The sequence below is a fragment of the Equus przewalskii genome, chromosome 25 (assembly GCF_037783145.1).
Source record: "Equus przewalskii isolate Varuska chromosome 25, EquPr2, whole genome shotgun sequence".
Taxonomy (NCBI): Eukaryota; Metazoa; Chordata; class Mammalia; order Perissodactyla; family Equidae; genus Equus; species Equus przewalskii.
The window spans coordinates 25,720,899-25,745,533 of NC_091855.1; the positions used below are offsets into that span (position 1 = coordinate 25,720,899).

At 38.4% G+C, this 24,635-nt stretch overlaps 1 protein-coding gene and 1 long non-coding RNA gene across 2 annotated transcripts in view; one reads left to right on the top strand and one right to left on the bottom strand.

Annotated features, from left to right (window-relative positions):
• The window catches only part of SEL1L (SEL1L adaptor subunit of SYVN1 ubiquitin ligase), a 54,307-nt gene that overhangs the window by 22,562 nt on the left and 7,110 nt on the right, over window positions 1-24,635 (bottom strand). Inside the window, exons 4-10 of the mRNA XM_008516121.2 lie at window positions 8,446-8,613; window positions 6,696-6,801; window positions 5,690-5,852; window positions 2,947-3,000; window positions 2,797-2,856; window positions 1,243-1,324; window positions 726-880 (exon numbers count right to left, since the gene is read on the bottom strand). Of these exons, the coding sequence (XP_008514343.1) occupies window positions 726-880; window positions 1,243-1,324; window positions 2,797-2,856; window positions 2,947-3,000; window positions 5,690-5,852; window positions 6,696-6,801; window positions 8,446-8,613 (788 nt within the window). The remainder of the gene's footprint in view (window positions 1-725; window positions 881-1,242; window positions 1,325-2,796; window positions 2,857-2,946; window positions 3,001-5,689; window positions 5,853-6,695; window positions 6,802-8,445; window positions 8,614-24,635) is intronic.
• On the top strand, window positions 4,721-16,207 carry LOC139079256 (uncharacterized). The gene is made up of 2 exons (XR_011532714.1): window positions 4,721-5,009; window positions 15,867-16,207. It is a non-coding gene; the product is annotated as an uncharacterized lncRNA (long non-coding RNA).

Below are 24,635 nucleotides of genomic sequence, written 5' to 3' on the forward strand. Positions count from 1 at the left end.
GATACTTTATTATAATTTCCATGAGCTAAGATCTGGATTTTTCACTGTAGTTTTTTTTAACTTAAGACTCCCTTTTGTTAGTCTTAAAATTAATTGTTCTTAAAAAGTAGCTATTGCTCATCTCTATAGATTGCTAAATCAGAAAGAACAGTAAATTTAATAGAAAAAAAGACAAATGAAGTTCTTTTTAATACCATCAAAATAACCCAGGAAACAATCAACTACATGATACTTTGATGAGTATCACACAATTTACATTAAACAAGCCTCCTTCTGCCTGTGACCTTATGGTCATGAAAATTATGGTCTAAGGTGAGCAAAGGACACAGGACCAGTAAATAGTTCTGCAGAGCATCCGAAATTCCAAATGTTCCCAAGACATTTTGTTTAGGGAAAGCGACAGTTTTCATCCTTGGTGACCCCAGTGAGAGCTTTCATCATCACTGTAATACTGCTGCGTTCAAGCATCGGTTTTCAACTGTGGTGCAGAGAAGAGCTGCCTGGTCAGCTTTTAGGAACTATTCTATTAATGCCTGGGTCACATCCCAGATGAATCCAAATGGAACATCTTGAGAGTGTGGGACTAAAACGTAGCTAATAATAATGTAGCTAATAACTGCTCAGAGCAATGGAAACGTTACTTACAGATCTAAGTGCTTGCCCCTAGCATTTACACACTAATATACAATGCAGTAAGATATTCCAGGAGATGTTTAAACACATACCTGTGCTTGTACATCACCTTTTTCCGCTAGGAACTGGTAATACTGAATCAAATCTTCTTCTAGCATTCCACTGTTCATTCCGGGATTTTCCACCTCATCAGGCAGCCGTATCCTCTGTACCACTGAGCCTCCTGTCAGTGAGATATCACTAGCAACTGAAATGGGACAAAGTAATAATGTGGATGAAAGTCAGAAGGATTGTCCCACAAAGAGAAGTACAATTCCAGCTGCCAAACGTTGACAGACACTATGTTAAAGGAAACTGTTTCTATAGTAGTCTATGGAGTACAAAATAGCAATCTAAACTAAATTCAGTTTTCTTCCACAAAATAGTTGAGAAGTGGAATCCAAAGCAAAATTTTTTTAAAAAGTACTTAATCAACTAGTGTAAAGACATTTCCACTTGAGAGTCATTCACAATATTTCAAGTATCACAATAAAAACAGATGCATTTAAAATTAAGTCTAGAATTTTTTTTCTTTTTTTTTGGTAAGGTGAAAGGCAAAACAATAGATACCATGATTGGCAACAAGACGATAATGAGTCAGCGCAGACTCACAACTCTGGAGGACTCCAATGCCAGCCCAGTATCGGTAACCCTGTAAAACAGCTTCAAGTGAGAAGACAGCAGTTTCACAGGCCTCAGCGGCACTCCTTTTGGAACAAATAAAGTTAACCATACTCGGAATATAATTTTTCTGTCCTTTGATCCAGGTACACCGTCACTTCATTTATCCTGAGTTTTAGGTTCTGAGGTAATTTATTCAGCAAGTTCAACAACCAGACTATAGCTAAGAAGTAGGAAATACAGACTATAAAGCTCCTAGAGAAATCAAAATAGATGCCAAGAACTTTACGTATGAAGTGTGCTAATTTTACGTATAAAAGAAAACTACTTAGCCTCTTTAGAACACATTTTAATTTTATTTTAGATACAATTTTAACAAAAATGGGTTAATCTTCCAAACTAGCAAAAAAGCAACAAATTAGCAAAATTCGGATGATATGAGACAACTAGAAGCAGGCACAATAACACCAGCAATAAATGACTTCAGAATCAGGGGAAGATAGCTAATTATAAAGAGCAGAAAATAGAAAGTAGCGATCTCTGGAGTCATTTACAACAGACTCAAATAACTTTGCAAACTCTAACAATCCTTAGGGGAATACTGTATAAAAATGAATAGCATTTAATGTTCTTATTCCGTCGCCACGCTATTTAAGAAGACTGGTAAATAACAAAAAAAAGATTGTCAAAAAAATTTAACATACTTTTGCCATACAAAAATCTAAGTTTCATATTTCTTGAAAATTCATCTAAAAGAAATTTTTTAAATACTATTTGAAGAATAAATGTTACTGTAGATTAAAAAACAAGTGGGAAAAAACCCTTCAGAATTAGTGAGGAATGTCTCCGAAAGTTAGCACAATCCCTTGTTTTTACTTGCTTAAACTCCTTTAATGGTTTCCCTCTGTAACAGGACAAAGTCCAAACTCCTTGGCATGATGTACAGTACTACAGTCCTTTGGAATATAGTAACACGAGTTAGAGGTCACGTGACTTATCCAAAGTCAGTTTATAAAGCAGAAGGCAGATTAAACACCTCAGCAGAAAAGAATTTGGTGGAAAGATTCTATATTTACCACTAAGTCATTTAAGTGATCAATGCCATCAGATAACACATAAGAGAGACTCTTTAATGAACTTCATAGGACAGTTCTTTGTATAGTAAATCTTTCATCAATTTAAATGCAAAATCAGTGTAATCCAATCTGAAAAATGATTCTGACAATTCCAACTTACAGAAAATTTAAAAAGAGCCATTTATCAGATTTCTATTTTAAGGGAAATCAGCCAAACTAATAATCAAAGAAAAACTGTGGACTCTACTAATCTTCATCCACATGTAGATTCAAGAATTAACAAGAATTTGAAGGAAGTTCAACTGACTATTTGGTCTTAATGAATATAAGTAAATCTCAATCAGGAAAGCTAGACAAGTTGTGGCCACTTGTAAACCATAAATTCTGTTACCCAATATCATTAGCCTTCCAAATCATTCTTACTTACCAAAACCATGTGGGCTATGAGGTTGCCCCCAAGAGCTCCAAAAGTATAATATACAAGGGCCTGTGAAAGAAGAAAAGATGTGTAACTAAACATGGGCTCATATTTACTCAATTCAAATTGTAGTATACAATTAAGTTTTAATAGTATTACCTTTGCCTGACTTGAATTAACACCAAGTCCAGAGGCATAGAGAAAGCCAAGAGCCTGAAATAGAACAAGAAAACTGAGAATTCCTCCTTTGGTGGAAGTTTATCCAAGACTGACATAGTTTTATGAACTATGAAAAGATGCATGCATCTTTAATGCTAAAACATTTGAATTGCACAAGTATGCACAACTGTGGAACTAAAGGACCTCAGAAATGCATTCAAGGTTTTACAAAATATACAATGAAATATAACTTTAAACAAGTCAAAAAGTTTGGCTTCAAGATCAAAGACAATTTAATAAAATATTAACTAGAAAAACAAAGCTCCACACTCTTAAACTTGGCTTTACTTTGATGAATAGCTACTATGAGAACAAAACAACTCCTATATTACATCAACACATTATCTGTTTATGCAAGGGGGATACACAATGAAAATGGACAAGAGATTACCAAGATGGACTATCCCAGGAATAAAAAGAGCCTGCAAGGGGTAAAGGGAGAAAGGTTGCTTTATAATGCTAAAGCACACACAATTTAAAAAAACAAACAAAAACCCAACCAAACAATGCAAATGCCCTTTGCCTTCTGAGGATCATCCTTGATGACATGAAAGTATAAGCTAAAGTTATAAAGGCAGAAGGGACAGGTATCAGTGCTCATTAAAATCCATGAGCTCTTTGATATTTCCCAGCCTCCCTTGTAGTTTAGGTAGGGCCACGTGCCTGGGATGTGGCTGGAAGGGATGTAAGCCATTTTTAAACCTGGCCCTTAAAAACTTCCAGAGAATTCTCCAGCCCTGCCTTCTCCCTTCCTGATGGCTTGGAAGCCTTGTGCTCCAGATGGTATAGCTACATGACAGAAGCAGTCCTTGACCCTGAGTCACCATTTGGAAGAGAGTGGTACAGGCAGGAGAGCTGCATAGAACCTGGCACAAACAAGAAATAACTCTTTGTAGTGTTAAGCCACTGTGATTTTGGTGCTTTGTTTCATTAGCTAGAATTAATTACCGTGGGGAGAGTGCTTTGTCACATATAAAGCACTGTGGCATTGTAGGGTTCTATTACTGGAGGGAAAAGATGCCTTAAAAGTAAAACTATTCTTCAGAGCAGAATGTGTCTGAAGATAAAGACTAAGTGTGCGAATTTCATATAAAGTGATTTATGCAAAGAAAGGAAAAAAGCTTTGAAAACAAAGGGGAACAATTAAGATATAACCTGCTTATAAACTGAAACCAAGACTATGTAAGACTTGCAGACTGGTAAGGTAATCAGTCCTGTGGAAAACAATGGTCACAATTTCTGTTATTGTTTAAAGAGACTGAAAACAGACTTCCTCTAACTATGACTAGAAATTTTGTTAGATCTTTAAGCAAATCCAATGCCTTCAATAAACCTGAATTATCCTTTTTTTTGAGGAAGATTAGCCCTGAGCTAACATCTGCCACCAATCCTCCTCTTTTTGCTGAGGAAGACCAGCCCTGAGCTTACACCGGTGCTCATTTTCCTCTACTTTATATGTGGGACACCTGCCATGGCATGGCTTGATAAGTGGTGTGTAGGTCCGCACCTGGGATCCGAACCGGCGAACCCTGGGCTGTGGAAACAGAACATGTGAACTTAACTGCTGTGCCACTGGGCCGGCCCCTAAACCTGAATTACTGAAGCCATTTTAAATGAACGCAGTGGTCCCCTAAATCCAGGTGTCAATCTTACTAACAGGAAATCAAGAAGGTATTATGTATCAACTACTGTGATGCAATATGGAACACAGAACATCCCCTATAATGCGGTCTAGCTGACTATCCCCTAGAATGCAGTCTAGCCAAAAATATTTTGAGTTCATCAGCCTTTAGCTGTGACATCTAGTTTATCAGAAATATAGATGATGAAGAAACAAACTAAAGGACACCATGAAGAAGCAAATAGACAAATTGAAGTAGGACATTCTGCAGAAAAACTGGCCTTATCTCTAACAGGAAAAAAAGAAAGGCAGGGGCTATGCTAGAAATAACAACCAAATATAAGGTGTAGTGCTGGACTGGATACCGCTTTGGACAAAACAGGTATAAAGAAAATGTTTTGGTTTAACACCATATGAATATGGTATGGGCATTAAATGACGTAAAAATTTACTGGAATGGAAAGGGAAAAGTTGTTTTCTGAAAAGAGCAAGTTATGGAACAGCAGACAGTGACATTTTATTTTAATAAAGAATTCACACATACATATACACACAGAAAGGTCTAGAAGGGTATGCCTGCACTAACATGGTACCAATGCTCATGCCTGGTTGATACATATGTGATGTTTACTTTCTTAGTTTTTTATTTTGTATTTCTAGCTTCCTATAATGGACATGTACTACTTCTGTAATAAAATTTTTTTAAAAAAACACCAAGATTAACAAGAGTTGGACCATCTGAACTTTGGAAAAAAAGGAATCATGAATAATCTCAGATAAAAAATCAATTACCTTTGTGTTTCATTCTCTACAGATATAATTTTGAAAACTACAAATATAATTGTGGCAAAACGCAAAAATGTCTAAAGTGAACATAAATGTTCTTAGACTAAAGAAAAAGACTAAGAAGATTGGTAAAATGATCTGCCACAAAATTAACATTTAAAAATATTTTACCTTCCACTCTGACTTGTCAAAAGAAGTCAGGGCATAAAGAGTAAACTGCTCTTAAAATAAACAAGTGCAGTGAGTTGAGAGATTCTCCACCGAAAGTACACTTACAGTTTGTCCCTTGGGAGAGCCTTCCTCAGTCAATTTCTCAAACATCTCTTTGGCTGCCTGGATATTCTGTGTCAGGTAATCACCAAACAAAAGAGCATAGGACACTCTCTCCAGGGCCTTGGTATGGTTCATGCCTGCTGCCTTTTGAAGATACCGATATGCTCTTTAAAGGTAAGCAATTAAAAAACAAATTAGCAGTATTTTGGAACTGCCATTAAATTTTTTTTCAAGATCTACTAAAATGCAGCATAAATAATATCTTTATTCTACAGAATCCCTCTGACATCTTATTTCTACTAAATTGTATTACTTATGTATATAGAAAACATGCTGTCTACTTTGTTTTTATGGAAGGTACTAGTTCTCTCTGTTATTCTAGTATCTTAGAAGGGTCTAATTACACTAACAGTAATTCTAAAAACTCCTATTAAAAAAGTTAACTGGATTTGCAATGAGAGAATTGTAATACCATGGTGTCCAGTAAATAATCTAGTGATATGATAACCATTGCAGATAAATCTCTGTACAGACTATAACAAAAGTCAGCTGAAACTAAAGGGACATAAAATGTCAGAAGACAGTCACTTGTTTTATGTTCTTTCCAAGTGCAAATTCCTAAATTCTAGTCTGTGTCTGCAAGAAAATTACAAAGCAAAACGAAAAACAAAACACCTGACAGCAATTCCTTTTGTTTGTTTTATGTAATTTTAAATTCTGAATAGCATATGTATTCTTTGTTCTCAGAAACTACTGCAACTTCAGCCAATTATTTCTGTTTTGCTCACTGTTCATTCTTGTGATCAGTATTTATAACCTTTTTATCCCAACAAGCTAAATCTGATAAAAGCAATACCACTAATGTCCATATATCATATTAAGTTTTCTTGTAATGCAACTTAAGAAATCCTCTGTCTTTGGCACAATACTTAAAAAAAAAAAGTACTTAGCTATTTGTCTCAGTAATGGCCCATCCTAGGGGAGGAATGGACTTGGCAGTGCTACCTACTCTCTTTTTTGGCTTTTCTTATTGCTTCCATTGAGGATTTTCATCCCAGTCTGGTACATCATCTCAGCTTCCTGCATTTGACGTCTTTTAGCAGCCTCTTCTTCAGCTAAAAGCAAAAAGTAGATACATTTAAATGGAGTTTAATTCTACACCAATTATTTATCAAACATCAGTACTGACTCTTTCTCTTGGGTAGTCATACAAACATGGTTAATGATCATTCACTATTTCCAAATCTGACTATAAAGAAACATGGTCTAAGTGTGGCCTTTACCTGACAAAAGATTTTTAAAAAAATAAATAAAACTCATTGAAATCACTTTCTTTTAGAGAAGGCAGTATCAACCTGGTTTCGGAGGGTACTTTTCTGCTAGAAATTCTAAAACTTTTTACATAATTCAACTAAAATTTCAGTAGAAGCTTATGATTATATGCCAAGATCAGCTAAAATCATAAGAACGAAAGAACATTAAATAATAATAGAAAAATACTGTGTAGTCAAAGGACACTTTAGCCTCACCTGAAATACTGACATCTTTACAAGGGAAGTATCTGACTAATTACATAATAAAAAGTTAGTAAAAAACTGACTTTTATTAAATACAGATTCCAATCTAATAGTTCAAGTTCTCTATTTTTTTTCCTATTCACTGATGCAACACTGAAAATCACAGAATTGTTACAGATTTCTCAAAATTATTTTGCAACTGTAATATCCATTTTAACAGAAATCTACAACTCATTAAGAGACATTTGAATATTTTATTAGGACCAACATTTATACAAACAGAAGTGAGTTGTTCTTGCAATATAGAAAAATCTGATGTATTAAACTGGAGTACCTAATCATACTAGCCTACATCCAAAGATGGACTAAACTTGATATTATCTTCTAGGAACGGTTAAATATTCTATCAGTCATTATTTTGAAAATGTTATTTGTTACGAAAGGATGTACATTCAAGATTTTCTGTTGTTCTTTTATAGTTAGAAAGTTTTTCCTGAAAACACAACTTGCCTTTAGAGCTCAGCCCCTTTATACTCGACATCAACATTTAGGATGGTTAAATATACTATATTTATCAAATATTATCTTAGCACAGCACATTTTATTCAAAGTATTTTAAAAAGGTATTATTTTTCTTCTAACTACTATTAACCTTTGCCATAATGTTCTGTTTCCTTTATTGCCAAAAAATGTTTTACATTAATTAATTTAGCAGCCTGCCTGAGGATTTACAGAACAACTTGTGCACACCAACAGAAAACCATCTCTAAATAAGACATGAGTGCGATAGGCTGCCAACTGACAGCCTGGAAACAAGTAAATACAGTGCATAATTCCTGCTCTTAAGTCCATTCTTTAAGGTTATAACCAGGTTATCAGTACTGACCATTTCTGACCAAGGTGAAAAAAGGATAGCTAGAAAAAGGCCTTAACAATGTTGATGGAGAAGGCCGGCCCCATGGCCGAGTGGTTAAAGTTCCACATGCTCTGCTTCGACGGCCCAGAGTCCGCGGGTTCAGATCCTGGGTGTGGACCTGCTCCACTCATCAGCCATGCTATGGAGGCATCCCGCATACAAAGTAGAGGAAGATTGGCATAGAGGTTAGCTCAGGGCTAATCTTTCTCAAGCTAAAAAAGAGGAGGATTGGCAACGGATGTTAGCTCAGGGGGAATCTTCCTCACAAGAAAAAAAAATATTGACTGAGACATAAAGCAATATAGACACACCTGAGAAATACTTACTTTCACAAAAGCCCCACTTTTCATCTGCTTTATAGTCATAGGTTGTAGCACACCACAATCTGCCATCTTCCCTCCCATCTGATGTACATTCATCATATTCTTTATCCAGGAAAAGAAAAGGGAAGTGGCAGGGCTCCCCATGTGCTGTGCCTTCAATGGCAGTCAAAGCTGGAAAGGTAAGAAAAAAAAATCTAAACATGAACAGCACCTCTCATATTCAATGGAGTGAACACCGTCAATTCCAACTATTAGAATTTGAAGACAGATATGATTTGTAATGGGGAACATAAAAGGGACAGCACTGATTCTGTTTATGGACAGCCTGAGGGTGAGTCAACTTAGTGAGCATGGCTAGCTGACTACCCAGTTTGATACCTAGCTTAGAATTTCTGAAAGTCTTGAGATATAATACCCTTAGAATGTTATAAGTCTACTATAAAACTCTTGCCCAACTAGGGCAGCAAAAGATAAGGCAAATGCAAACGAATCCAGTGTTCAGCACAACTCTCCTTTTTCCTATCTGAATGGTGTAAGTCAGTTTCCTTAATACTATAAAGTTATATACAGAAAAGGATCCACTAGGCAAAGTTAATCACTCATGTACTCTTCTCTGATCCCACACCATTTTATTAGAGTACTTATCATATGCACTCAAGTTCTTTCTTTACCATACTCTAGCTCCTACTATATATTTTTTTAAAGATTTTATTTTTTTTCTTTTTCTCCCCAAAGCCCCCCAGTACATAGTTGTATATTCTTTGTTGTGGGTCCTTCTAGTTGTGGCATGTGGGACGCTGCCTCAGCATGGTTTGATGAGCAGTGCCATGTCTGCGCCCAGGATTCGAACCAATGAAACACTGGGCCGCCTGCAGCGGAGCGCGCAAACTTAACCACTCAGCCACGGGGCCAGCCCCTAGCTCCTACTATATTTTGAGCTTGCTAAGGGTAGAGACCATATCTCTGACTTGTTCTGTAAGTTTTTTTCCGAGTATCTCTCAGGTACTAGGAATTAGGCTAGGGGCAGGAAATGAGGTGGGGCATGGGTGTCTGCTATACAGAACTTACTGCCTAGCAAGGAAGAGAGACATTAAACAAAAGTGTGATGGATGTTATGGAAAGGAAAGCCTTCCCTGTCAGGAAATGAAGTTTACACTGAACCTCACGGATGTGCAGGAGCAGGGGGTGGATGAAATGCTGCAGAGTAGGGTGGGGAGAAATACTGTAGACAGAGGGACAGTGTGTATTAAGATCAAATGAAAGAGAGAATGGCACAGTAGAGAAAATAAAGAAGTAAGTATGTCAGAACAAATAGTGAGAGTGCCGAAGTGGACAAGAGAAGAGGCTAAAGAGCTAAAGAAGCCAGACTAGGGAGGTCCTGACAATCTTATTAAGGAGTTTGGACTTTATCCTGAAAACAATGGAAACTCACTTAAGAGTTTTAAGTAGGAGTGACATGCTCATACTTACATTTTATTAAGGGAGTGGACAATGGAATGAAGGGAAGCAAGGCTGGATGCAAGATGACCAGTTTAAATGTTGTAACAGTAGTCTAACTGAGAGGTAATGGTAGCCCGAAGAGGACAATGCAATGAAAGAAGTAGATGTACGCAAGTGATGCTACGGAAGTAGATACGGTACTACTTACTGACTGCCTAGATGTGCAGATGAGAGGATGGAGGAGTCAAGGAAGGCTCCCAGGCATTAGGCTTCAGGAAATGAGTAGATGGTTGTCCTGACTAAGGGAACACTAAAGGAGGAGTAGGTTACTGAGTAGGGATGAAATGGATCAGAAGAGAGACAAGTTAAGCTTTGATCTTGCTACATTCAAGGTGTCTATAAAAAAAACAAAACAAGTTGCGGCTGGCCCAGTGGCTGAGTGGTTAATGTTCCACACACTCTGCTTTGGCGGCCCGGGTTCATGGGTTCAAATCCCGGGTACGGACCTACTCCACTCATCAGCTATGCTGTTGAGGTCTCCCACATATAAATTAGAATAAGACTGGCACAGATGTTAACTCAGAGCTAATCTTCCTAAAGCAAAAAAAAGTGGAAGGTTGGCAATGGATGTTAGCTTAGAGTGAATCTTCCTCACCCTAAACAAAACAAAACAGGTGAAGATGTCTTAGACATCTTTTCAGTTGCAGCCAAAACGTCCTCCAGTTTATAGATACATTTGAAGCCAAGAGTATGCATCACAATGCTGAGTGAGAAGTATACAAGAAGACCAGAGGGCCAGGGCTGAGTCTAGAACCATACACGGTAAGTATGATACATGTCAACTTGCACTCATTGCTTTTTACATGGAGAACTGAATTAGGCAGCAGAGCTTAGTGATTAAGAATATAGGTTCTGGAATGAGAACACCTGATTCAACCCCTGTCACTTATCAGCTGCACACTTTCAGCAAATTATTTAATCTTTATCCTAATCCATAAAATTATTTGGAGATAACTTCCTTATCCACAAATAGGGATAACAGTCCTTGCTGCATAGAGTTACTTACAAAGACGAACTGAAATAATATGTGTAAGGGACTCACCATGGTCCCTGCCACTTAAGGTAATGCGAGTTTAAGAGATGGCAACTGCTATTGTTATTACTGGGACTCCTGCTCCGAAAGGCTGGAAAATACATGTACCTTCTTCCTAGCGTAAAGAAGAATATATCCTAAGATACTAATTTGAAAACTATTTTAAGTAAGTTATGAAAGACAAAATGAATTTCAAACGGTTTACCACCAGGTAAATGTAATTTATCATCCTGGTAATCACTGACCAGAGGCATATAACTTCTTTACCTTTGATCCGCCCACGTTTTTAAGAAATGATTTTTAAAGCAATGTATAAGCAAAGCATCCTTTAGCAACAACCTCAGAGGGGTCATTTATTTTTTTAATCTTTATTTTATTTCCTTTTTAAATGGACCATATCTGGCTACATGCTATTAACTTATTTCAATATTTTTATCATGTGTAGTTAAATCTGAATAAAGAAGAACTGTCATTCCCCAGGGCATAATATACATTATAGAAAACTACTGTCATTCACAATTATGAAAGGGAAAATCTGGAATCTAGAGCCCACTTCATTTTCTACAGTTATTGTAAAAAGCAAATGTTCAGAGGGGTCATTTTGACTATAAAATTTGAAAAAGACACTCCTATGCACTGCTACTAGATTCAAATTTGCTTTTTTGTCTGTAAAACTGCCATTTGTGAACCTGCATTTCAAACTCAATACCATACAATGGTTTAAAAGAATATTTGATTTTCTGTATGATAATAGAAATTTTTGTTTTAAAAACAAATAGCTTGCCACAAGAATTTTAGTTTGCCAAAACTTATACTTTCTAAGTGGTTCAAATACACAAAAGAATTCTCTTTCATCTGATGGAACTATACAGCAATAAACAAACTAGCAGGAACTCAAAGGTTTTTGGCAACTAAAGGTTTTGATCTATTGCTGATTCAGCACTAACTTAAGCAGGAAGAACTCCCAGGGTGTATCTGCTTCATCAATTTAGTTAATCTGAATCTTGATCAAATAATCTTTATTAGTAAGTTACTAGAAAGAAAATTTCTCTCTCTCAGCTATCTTCTCCAAGCAAAATCACAATAGAGAAACTGCTTTTACCTTTTAAACTTGTTTTAAAGTCTTCCAAAAGTTACTGTCTGGGACTTGCTAGTTTCAAGTCAATTATCTCAAGTAGACAGTATTCCTCACAATAGCATTAATTTCAGTTAATTTTCTTTCCATGGAGAAATTCTGCAATAATTTCAAAGCTATCATTTTAAAACTGCCATAAAAATAGTACCAGTTTAAAAAACAATGGTGATCAGTGCTCGGGCATAATGAAGCAGACTGATTATGCAATTTAAGTTAATGACAGCAAGTAATCAAATCCGACATTTAAAATGAAAGGGGAAAAATGTGTCATGAAGTCAATTCTGCACCTTCATATAAAAATTCACATTTTCTAGATAAGGCACCTTTTTGACTCTACAATAATGATACAGTAATCACAATGTGTTTAGACCCTAAGAGCATGGTATATGAGAACATATAATAGTGAACAAACTGCTTTATGTTTAAACTAGTAGAAATTTGTTCTTGCAAAGTCAACTGAAATCATTCAAGAAAGCTAGGGAAAAAACCCCAAAACAAAGAAACAACCCAAACCTGAAATCATTTGGTGCTGGTCAGACTATGGGTAAATGGGAACTTTCATACTGTTGGCAGAAGTATAAATTAGTACAACCTCTTAAAGAAGGACATATGGTAATATCTATTAGAATTTAAAAGGTCCATACCTTTAGAGTCTATTTCTCACTTCTAGGATGTCTACTTACAGAAATACTCCCACAAGGATACAGAGACATATGTGCAAGAAAGCATTTGTGCATTATTATAATTTTAAAAACATAAAACCAAAAACTCAAAGGTCTATCAATAGGAGGTGGGTGAAATCAACTACACTGCAGTCTTTATAATGGAAACCTGGGCATCAACATGGATGGAATTAAAGGTCACTAGTGTAGGGTAGATAGGGCAGAGGATCAAACGCTGAGTCCCGGGGCAAGGTGATGTTTCAAGATCAGGCAGATTCTGAGAAACCAGCAGCCAAGTGAAGAAGGATCTTCAGAGAAAGGAAAAATATGTGAGGGGTCAGTAAGATGAGGACCAAGAACTGACCAGGTATTCCGCAGTTAGAAAGTGACTGGAGAAGAGTGGATTTAGTGGTCTGGAGGGCACCAGAGTCTTGCTGGAGTCAGATTAGAGAATGGGAAGAGAGGAAGTAAAATTAGCAAATACAGACAACTCTTCTGAAGAATGCTGCTATAAGAGAAGTGGGGTGGTTGCCAAAAGGAGATTTGGGACCAGGAAGTTCTGTTTTTTAAAATATAAGATATTACAGCATGTTTGAATGCTGATATGAAGAATCTGAGAGAGAGAGCAATGTAAATATGGCTAGAATATTGCTATATGTACTGAATTGAAGGCCCTGGGAATACAAACACTCACATCTTTTCCTCATTTTTAATTGTAAAATCAAAACAAAACAAAATCCAAAAAAGTCAACTTTTTGATCCATACAGAGAAAGGCAAGGGATTTAGCTTCACAAACTTCTCATTCTAAGAGCTTTTACAATACCATTAAAGACTGATACTGTATCTACAAGTTTAGATAAGAATACTATTTAATCCTGCTTCTTGTTTGAAGCAATCTTGTACTTCCAAACACACAGCAATAAGTAGCATTTTAGTCAAATACACTTGTAGTCAAAAATAGTGGAAATGCAATTATTTAATGTTAAAAAGCTATCAACCTCAAGACAATTGTCATATAATGTTCATCAATTTTAGTAAATATTGAGATTAAAACTCAATTAACCAATCAGTCATCATCAAAAATCCGCAAGTACAGTCATGCGCCACATAACAACGTTTTGGTCAATGACAGACTACACATATGACGGTGGTCCCATAAGATTAGTACCATACAGCTTAGGTGTGTAGTAGGCTATACTATCTAGGTGTGTGTGAGTACACTCTAAGATGCTCTCACAAGGATGAAATCGCCTAATGACACATTTCTCAGAATGTGTCCCCATTGTCAGGTGACACATAACTCTACGAAGAACAAAACACAAGTACAGATGATTTAAAGTAAACCATACTTGAGATAAAGCAAATGGTACAGGGCAAATAAAGAGCTATTTATTGTTGTCTGAGAAACACAGTATAGTAATCTCTTAGGGAAAAATACCAATGTTATTCAACTTGCTACAAGCAGATTGCTTTTACCCAGGGTTGAAAAATGCTAACTAAAGTTGGGAAATAACATATGTTAAGGAAGGAAGGAAGGAAGGAAGGAAGGAAGGAAGGAAGGAAAGACAGATAGGCAGAGTATCCTAAGGAAGGCATTTCTTTAAGGATAAAAACGTATTTTTCAGAAGAAAAACGAAATGTAGTCATATGGAGAATGAACAAAACATTCAAATTAGAGTTCATACAGCTCAGTTCTGTGAGAAACAACTAATCATTTTAAAGTAGAAAAAGAAGAGGCACTGGCCCATGTGCCCAGAAGAAAGTGACAAGCTTCATGACACTTAGGTGACAGGCACTGTCAGGCACCACACAGAGTGAAACTTCCTCAGGAAAACTGCTATTTGAGAACAGTGGGTTTCTCTAAATAATGGCTTTAAAGATAATTTTTAGAGTTTCAAAAGCCCTGCTTTTCCATAAGGATGGTCTCCTAAAGGAGTTTCCTACACAGATAATTTCTTGTATAACTGAACAAAAGAAAAGAAAAGAAACAACAGTAACAAAAAAAATCTTTTCATTAAAAGTTAGGACCTCTCGTAGGTGATGGCCTACACTTCCTTAACCATCTAACTTCTGTTTAACCTGGTTACTAAATTAAGTTCTGTTTATTCCTTGCCACTCCCATGCAAGTGACAATCAAGAAGAAATGTCATCCTCTTACTTAACCAACTTGCTTACTGCAGAACCCAATTTTAAGCATGATTTAGTTAAGTTTAAACTCAGTTCGTTTTGTGTCATTTGAAATAGAGCAAGATGCTGGTTATTTTTCTTCTTTTTATTATTTTTTTAATTTTTTTTTATTTTATTTTATTATTTTTTTTAAAGATTTTACTTTTTTCCTTTTTCTCCCCAAAGCCCCCCAGTACACAGCTGTATATTCTTCGTTGTGGGTCCTTCTAGTTGTGGCATGTGGGATGCCACCCCAGCATGGCTCGATGAGCAGTGCCATGTCCACGTCTAGGACTTGAACCAATGAAACACTGGGCCGCGTGCAGCAGAGCACGCGAACCCAACCGCTCAGCCACAGGCCAGCCCCTCTTCTTTTTATTTTTTAAGACTATAATGTGTTTACTGCAGAAAAGACAATCCAAGCAACAGGAAAGAACACAAAATTAAAGAAAAATCACAGTCATCTTTAGCTACCATTACAAATTCTCTTTTTTCTCCAAACGTAATGACTGTTAGTAGAAAAGAAGTTCATTTTTCTTTTCACTTGCAAACATACGAGAAAAAGGCAGCTTTTGTTGACATAAGGGACGTGTGATGACTGTATGTATCATCTTGGTTGGGCCACAGTGCCCAGATATTTGGTCAAATATTATTCCGGACGTTTCTGTGCAGGTGTTTCTTTGGATGAGATTAACATTTAAATCAATGGACTCTGAGTAGAGCAGATTACCCTCCATAATGTGGGTGGGCCGCATTCAATCAGTTGAAGGCGTAACAGAACAAAGACTGACCTCCCCTGAGCAAGAAGAATTCTGTCAGCAGACAGCCTTTGGTTCTATTTCTGTGGAGAACCCTGACCAATGCAGAATCATACTAAGAGAATTATTTCCAATGTGACATTTTCACCTAACCCTGACATTCTTCCAGGTGGCAGAGTACAGACTGGCTCACCATTGATTCTTCACCCCTTCTTCACCTTCTGTAGAGCTAGGGATGGTCAAGAGATAGTTTTAGCAGTTCTACGAGTGATTTCTGGGAGAGGTTTCTGTTCTTCTGATGCAGACATCACTTCTTCCTGAGGACCCAAGACATGGAGATACAGCTACCACCAGACGTAACCACAAGGAACAAATATGAGGCTGAAGCCAATTTGCTAAGGAGACTGGACAGGAGAGAAAGAAGGAGCCAGCGTCCCTGATGGCACAAATCCTAACCGCCTATCTGTGGAGTGCTGCTTAGATGAGCCAAATAAACATCTGCTTCTGCCACTCTTTGATGGATTTTCTGTTATTTGCTACAAAACATGCTCCTTTTAAAATAATTGAGTATTCTATATTGGGGAATACCACAGAGTAATCATTCCCCTCTTGATGGCCATTTACGCATTCATTTTCAACAAATGTTTATTGAGATGATGTGCAGAAAACAGCTAACATAGCAAGTATGACTGTTATCTTCTCAAGGGTGGGCCCTTGCTGCATATGGGAACTTAGATTTTGGGAGGGTCCCCACCTCCCTAACTGACAGAAGTGACTCACAGTGCCTTAAGTGTTTGTACAATGTGGTTTATGCTCCACATCTGTTTTCCTTCTGGGAGTCTGCAGTTTTGGCACACGGTGGGCAGAGAGTGATTATGTGACTTGTCTCTATTAAAAACTCCAGGCCCTGGGTCTCTAATGAGCTTCCCTGGAAGACAACATTTCACACGTGTTGTCACACGTGCTGGGGGAGTGAAGCGCATCCTGTAGGACTCCCTTGGGAGAGGACCGTTGGAAACCTGCACTTTGTTTGTTTCCTTTGGACTTTACCTCATGCTGATTTTGCTTTGCACCCTTTCGCTATAATAAATCATGGCTGTGAGTGGAGCTGAGTCCTCCCAGCAAACCATCGAACCTGAGGATGGTCTTGGGGACCCTCAGTATCAGTTGGTATCAGAAGTGGGATTTGATAGAACGCCCCTGACTCACTGAAATAATGGTGAAAGCACTGTTTGGGAAAGGAAGGACAAGGCACAGGGTACGACTCTTTGGTGCCCAGGGGGTTACGAGGTCATCTATGGCGTGCAGCAGCAGATGAGCTGCTATCTATTGTGAAGGTAAAAGTCACCTGCAGAATTTGAAAATCACAGATCCAACTCTAGGAGAGTGAGATTGCTGGATCTGCAGCTGCTTTTGGCCATGCAGGCTAAAGTAATATCTTTGGGTTTTGTTCTTTCCTCCAGATGTTCTCTTCCTAAAATTCCCAAGGAGAAAGGGCCAAAAATGTTAAAAGTTTGCATTGCTCTCTCCTCTGAGTGGGGCTGGGGGAGGGAGTTAAATCAGGTCCCAGGGCTGGAGCAAAATTTTATATAAACCAGAAAAATAAGGCAGGGAAGTAACACTCCAGCAACTTTTTTCAGCCTAGCTGCTGCTACAGTAGCCTCCCCCTCTTCCCTTCCTCCCCTGCCTTCCAGCCAGGCTCTTCCTTGGCAGCTGTAATGTTAACACTGCAAATGCTGAACTTACTGCTAGGAGTTTAAGTAAATTTGCAACGAGAAAACAAAGGAAATGTTCTTAGTGGCTTTGTATTTCGTTTCCATCACAGCTGGATGTATGGTAAAAATTGACATAAAAAGTTAAATGCTTCTAATTCCATACATGCCAGAGGAATCATCCTGATCACAGGAAGGTGCAAAAAAGAAATGTGTTAGTGGGACACGACTTCCATGCTTTTTGCTGCCAGTGGGCGGGTTGGAATTTAAACTCTGAGTACTGGAAACAGAACAAGTCTCTGTAACTGGTGGGTTTTGCTATGGAAGATTTGGAGTTTTGCTTACTGGAGCCTCCGGAAAAAGGAAGATAGTAAGAAAGAGAGGTAATCTACAGATGCAGATATACTTTTGGAGTTCTAAAACACAGGTTGTAGTTGGCTAATGAGTGCTTGTGGAAGCAAAGGTGTGACCTTAGAGACTGATGTGCGTATCAGTGAGTGGGTCAGTTTGGACTCAAAGACTGACATGACGAAAAGGGCTGAGGAAAGCCTTCCCTGCCACTTGGACTTTCTGGTCCTGCAGCATCCTGACTTTGCTGTTAAAGAAAAGCCTCTGGCTTTTTAAAAATCCTGAATTCACAGATCCTAATTGCTTGGATTTGTTTTAAGCTAAAACCTGATACTGTCTGGTATAGGCTCCCAGCTCAGTGTGGGCTGTGCTGAACTGGGAGCAGGCAAAGGCTCGATAAACAGAACTCAGACTATGACCTCTGCACATCAGGCCACCTCTCTGTGAGGCCCTACACTGTGAGGAAATCATGAATGTTTGGCTGGACTGTCTGGGACACACAAAAAAGCCCACAGGAAAGGGCTTGTTCTCTGGTAGGACGACTGAAATCCAGCTGCTGACTGGCTGTATATTTCTGATACAGAGACTCACTGTATTCTTAACTTGCAACTATTGTTCAAAGCTGCAATTTGCGAGAGGGTACATCACAGGGACTGTGACCCTCTATTCACTCCTGACAGGTCAAGCTGATTTGCAACCCCTCTGGAGCATGTTTTTCTGGGGTTGACTCCTCGTGCCCTGCTCTCCTGATGAGCTGCAATTTGCAACAATGGACTGATCACCTGACTCTCCCCTCACACTCTCCTGCTGCACACCCTAGTGCCATCTGAGTGTTCGATGCAGCTGTCCTGAGAAAGAAGGTGATCGTTTCCATGCTGCTCACTGGATAAGCAATCAGGGTGAAAGGAGTGGGCAGTTATGTAAACCCACTTTGAAATTTTTTGAAAAGTCAGGATTTTCTTCTGACCAATTCCTGAACATGATGCCTTTCTGGTTTACTTGTATAGAAGTGTTTTTCTGTGAAGATCTTTTTCTCCTCTTGCACACAACCCCACTGGGTGAAAGCTCTGGATGAGAGGAGACGATTGAAAAATATAAAATTACGATCGCTGAATGGAAACACTGGTTTTGTAACAACTAAGGAAAATAAACCAAACCCCTTCCCCTTGGAGAGGCATGAGGGAGGTGAGATGGCATTATGATCTTTGTTTTTTGAAAGTATTTAGGAAGCTTCTCTTCATTCCTAAAGGAAAACTCTTCACGCGCCTCTCTAAGTTGCTGAGAGGGCTCTGAATTCAGACTGTTGAGCCTGTGATCACACCTGACAGGGCTGACTAGGAGGCAACAGGAAGTGGCCCAGCCTCAGCACTTTCCTCCAGATGTTGTCCACACTTACAAGGTGGATAAACTGGTCTCGTGAACATGAAAACTGTTTGGAACTGACTGGCAGTCCCTCTGAAACCAGGGAGTGAACTAAATTATTTGGACTGGACTAGGAACCCTAGGACAACATGCCCATGGCAGGAGGCCACATCATACTGCCTAATATATGTCCTGCTTGGGGTGCCCCAACAATTGTAAATACTGTTTCCAGGGTTACCAGGTGTGCCCTTTGGGATCGTACTCCTGTATGTGTACCCTGACTACCAGGACACTGCCTCAGCCCTGGAAGGCTTTCAAGTCAGCTTCAGCTTACTGGCGAGAGTTGTGCTGGACCTGAATTGATACTTAAGGCCAGGTAAAAAGGTTAATAGAGAAACTTATGGAGGAAGCCACCCGGCTTTCTAAGATAGACCTTTATGATGAAAGCGATTTGTTAACTGGCCAAGTCTGGGACCTGTGAAGGGCATAAATGAAATCAATACTGAAGCTTCTTGGTCTTACTCTGCTGCCTGGGTCTTACTGACAATAACTTTGCTGTAAAGACAAGTTGGCCAATGACCAAGGGCGTAGACTATGCAGAGAAGACCTAGCATAAGTTTTCTCATAGGTTAACAGAGCAGACCTAAACTTCTGTCTTTGAAAAGGCTTGCTTACAAGGTTGGCCCTTGGCTAGTGGCTGGCAACTTAAGATTTTGGAAGGGTTCCCACTACCCTAACTGTTAGGAGTGACTCATCACAACTGTACAAATGATATGGTTTATGCTGAACACCTGCTTTCTTTCTGAGAGTCTGCAATCTTGGTATGTGCCAGGCACAGAGTGCCTTGTGATGAGCCCCCTATAAAAACTCCAGGGACTTTTCTTGGTAGACAACATTTCGTACGTGTTGTCAAAACTTGTTGCTGTGGAAATTAAACGTGTATTGTGTGACTCCCCTGGGAGAGAACCCTTGGAAGCTTGCATCTCGTTTCCCCCAGACTTCACCCCATGGGCCTTTCCCTTTGCTGATTTTGCTTTGTATTCTTTTGCTGTAATAAATCATAGCTGTAAATACAACTATATGCTGAGTCCTGTGAGTCTTCCTAGAGAATCATCAAGCCTGGGGGTGTGGTCTCAGGGATTCCTGATATAGTTGGAAACGAGAGTGAAATCTTCAATAAACAGCAAGAAGGCAAGTGTGGCCGGAGTGACGGGAGTGAAGGGGAGTGGCAGATGATGAAGTGAGAGAGATAGGAGGGGCCTATCACAGAAGGCCTTGTTTGGACTGTATTCTGAGCATGACAGGAAGCCACTGGAGGCCTCTGAACAGGAAGGAGGATCAGTCTGGCTGCTGTTAGAGAACCGACATGAGGGGAAAGGATGAAAGCAGGGAACCAGATGGGAAGTTCTTACATATGTGAGACTCTTCAAGCGCCCTTGGGTGTTTCTGGAACTGCTTCGGAAAGGAGAAACTTAAGTTCATCTTTAAGGGTGAGTAGAAAGGTGATAGATCAATTGGGCAAGGGGGTGAGGAAGGTATTCCAGACAGTAGGGAGAACTTGTACAAAGGCCCAGAGGCATAAACTGCATGGTGTATTTGAAAAACAGTGATGAGTTCAATGTCACCGAAAAAGGGTGCTTGGGGAAGAGCCACAGGAGATGAAGTCACAGAAGCTGGGAGGCATGTCACACACAGAAGGCTTTGTGAATCATGCTAAGGAGTGTGCACTTTATCTCACAGAGAAATGGGGAGATAATGAAGGGCTGTAAACAGGGGAGTCATAGGATCAAATCTGGGTTTTAGGAAGATCAATATGGCAGAGACATGGATGAGAGCTGACAAAGGATGCAAGCCTAGAAGTAATTGTCACATAACCCAGTTCCAATGTAGTTGGGACTCCACACACACAAAGCTACGCATACACAATTTATGTTACACATAACTACACAAGCCTTTTCATGTATTAATGCTAAATTAAAAACAAGTCTAAATGAAAAGAAACAAAGCAATTAATGAAAAACTAGAACAAACCAAAGCAAGTGAATCTAAATGTTTACAAAATTGTTGGTATAACCACACAGAATTACTCAAAGGATTTAAAAACAGTGTATTACAAATCCCTAGTAAAATATATACTAAGAACAAAAAGAACCATAAAGAAAACTCAAACTGCATTCAGTTGTCTTGTTGTTAGTAGTAATGTTGCTATTGTTATTTTGAAACTATATATACATAGGTAATAGGATAAAGCAATCTAACAATATTCTTAGGTACCAGATTTTCATCATCAGGGAAAGACGACAATACAAAAGGAAGAAGCAAAACCCTTGATGGGCAGAAAGGGATAGGAGCAGACCTGCAATCCATTCTCTCCTTTTACTGCCCAAGAAACACGGAGACAAGGAGGCAACAGGATTAAAGCATATTAGAAACATGCTAACAAGAGACCTTCTGGCAAACACACTAAAGGTATTTACCACCAAGAACGTCCTTACTTTTTTTTTTATTTTAAGATTTTATTTTTTTCCTTTTTCTCCCCAAAGTCCCCCAGTACATAGTTGTATATTCTTCGTTGTGGGTCCTTCTAGTTGTGGCATGTGGGATGCTGCCTCAGCGTGGTTTGATGAGCAGTCCGCGCCCAGGATTCAAACCAACGAAACACTGGGCTGCGTGCAGCGGAGCGCGCAAACTTAACCACTCGGCCACAGGGCCAGCCCCAAGAGTGTCCTTACTTACGGATGCTTTAGCAGGATGGACTTGCTCTGTCTAGACTGCTCACTATACATAAACTTGGGATATATGTATTTACGAGGCATGACTTCCTAGAAAATACCATGAAAGCTATACAGTTATCAGAGAATAAACTGGAGATGTTTCATAACGAAAATAGCTCCCTTTTGTGGAAGTCACACTCCATATGCATCACTTAGAGGCCTTGTCTTAAAATCTGGGCCTAAGCGCATCCTACTTGCGGCAAGAGAGGACCTGGGAGCAGCTCTGGCAGTCATGGAATTCTCCATACTTAGCCTGTGTCTTGTGATAATTACATCTTTGAAAATATTAGTCAAGTTTGATACTCTGATTCTTGTGAGTCCAATTTGTCAATCTGACCCTTTGTGTTATCTCACCTGTAATATTTAATTTGAACTGGAACAATCAGTATGAGTAGTACATTTCCTAACCCTATCCGCCAAAAAGGCCTATTAGTAATGACAGCTCAGTTGCAATGAATAGCCCTTATCACTAGATTGCAGTATTTAAATACAATTTCCCACTAAAAGGAATCTGGGTTCCTTGGAGAAATGGCTGACATTCATTTCTGGGTCAGGAAACATATAAGATAAATTTGGGACATCTTGTCCTGTCTAAAAAGAACTAAGTTTAAAAGTCACCTACAATTAGTTGAAAGGACAAAGGAATGAACTTAAATGGACGCTCAATGGCCAAAAATGGGATAACATGAGCAATAAAAAAGAATGATGGCAATAGAGTAAAGCATAAATATATAAAACCCATGGATGTGTAATGATGCTGAAAAGCAAAACAAACAGAAACAAACAAACAAAAACATACTCACTGGTCTCCTTTGGAAGAGGAGGTGCCCTTTGCTAGGGCACCAAATCATTATTTGAATATATTTCAAGGGAAAGAATCAAGCATTTACCCTCCTTTCCCTTATGGACTATATTTCAGGGTAACCAAATAGCTGATGAGGGAAAGTTCTTTATAAAAGAATCCCAGGTAACAAATCCAGGAGGAATGACAAATTAGAAAGTCATAATTTTGCAACTCCTAATGAAATACTAGATGTAGATAACAAACAAAATGGGCCTAAACCTCTAGGTAAAAGGTCAGTGAAGAACTTTTGAATGGCTGAATCAGGCTGACAGCACCCAACCTCATTCATCAATCCATCACTAGAAGTGGGACAATCAGATACTCTATGCCTCCCAATGTAATACAATAGGAAGGATACACCACCATCTATGAAATACTCTCAAGAAAGAAACAGAACTAAATCTACCCAAGCCTCTAGAGCTAACTTCCAGTTTATAGACTAGACAGCAGACAGTGGAACAAGTTCAATGACATTACATGGATATGACCGGCTAGATCGAGAATGTGGGAAATTGTATAGCACAAAGGACATTATCTCTTTAGCCAACAAAATGACACTTAAAAACAAAGGAGGGAGAATTGTTACAGATAAGAGAAACCTAAGATCTTAACATGGATACTAATCAAATAAATCAATTCTAAAAGGACACTGAAACAACTGGGAAACTGAACAGCCTGGGTATTGGGTGCCAAAGGAATAATAGCTAATTTTGTGGGTGTTATAATACTACTGTGGTTTTGTTGAAAAAAAATTTTTACTTTTAGAGATACGTAGGTAGAACAACATGTGGAATTTGCTTTAAAATCTCTAGGAAAGAAAAAAAGAGTAAATGTGAGGTGGTAAAGATAAAACAAGAACAAGAGTGTTGAGAGCTGTTGAAGCTGGGTGGTGGTGGGTACGGGGGCGTCATTATGCTCTCTACTTTTGTGGACGTTTGGAAATCTCCCTAATTAAAAATTAAAAGGAATGAAATAAATTGTAATATTTGGCAAAAATTTAAAAATGGAAATACACAATTGGCTGAGGTACAGGAAAAGGAGTAGTTTCAAAGGAAGTAAACAGAGTTACATTTCTGAAGAACAATTTAGCAATATGCGTCAAATTCTTTGAAAATTATACATTCAGTCCAGCAAATTTACTTTTAAGAACTAATTCTCAGGAAATTTTCATAGAAGTGCACAAAGATACATTTAAAACAATCTCCTAGCAAGACAAACATTGTAAACAACCTATTTTGCAGTTATGATATATTTACATGTAAAATTTTTTATAGCCATCAACCATCGAATTGTAAAAGAATACTAAATGATATGGGAAAATGTTCAAGATAACTGTTAAGTGCAAAATGAAGGCTGTAAAATAGTATACACATTTTGACCCAATTTAGTCTTCTTAAAACCATACATCTAGAAAAAAGCCTGAAAGAGCACTCTTTATGATGTTAATAGCTGTTATTTCCAGTTGATGGGATAAAGGTACTCATAATTTTTTAAAATAGTTTTTCTATTCATGAGTATGGAATATTTGTAATTAAAAGAAATTATATTTTTAAAACATAAAATCTGGATCAATTCCTGAGAGTGGCTAATAACAGAATAAGAAGTGGGCATGGCAGTGTTCTTTGAAATAACAGACTAAATGACAGAAGGGTGGTGGGGCAGGGAAGAGTGGACACATTAGTGGTGGTTAAATTTAGACACACTGCTTCAGCGGCCCGGGATTCATTGGTTTGGATCCTGGGCGTTGGACCTATGCACCACTCATTAAGCTATGCTGTGGCAGTGTCCCACATACAAAATAGAGGAAGACTGGCACAGATGTTAGCTCAGGGACAGTCTTCCTCATCAAAAAATAAAAAATAAAAAAATAATTAATTTTTAAAAGAATAGGAATTTAG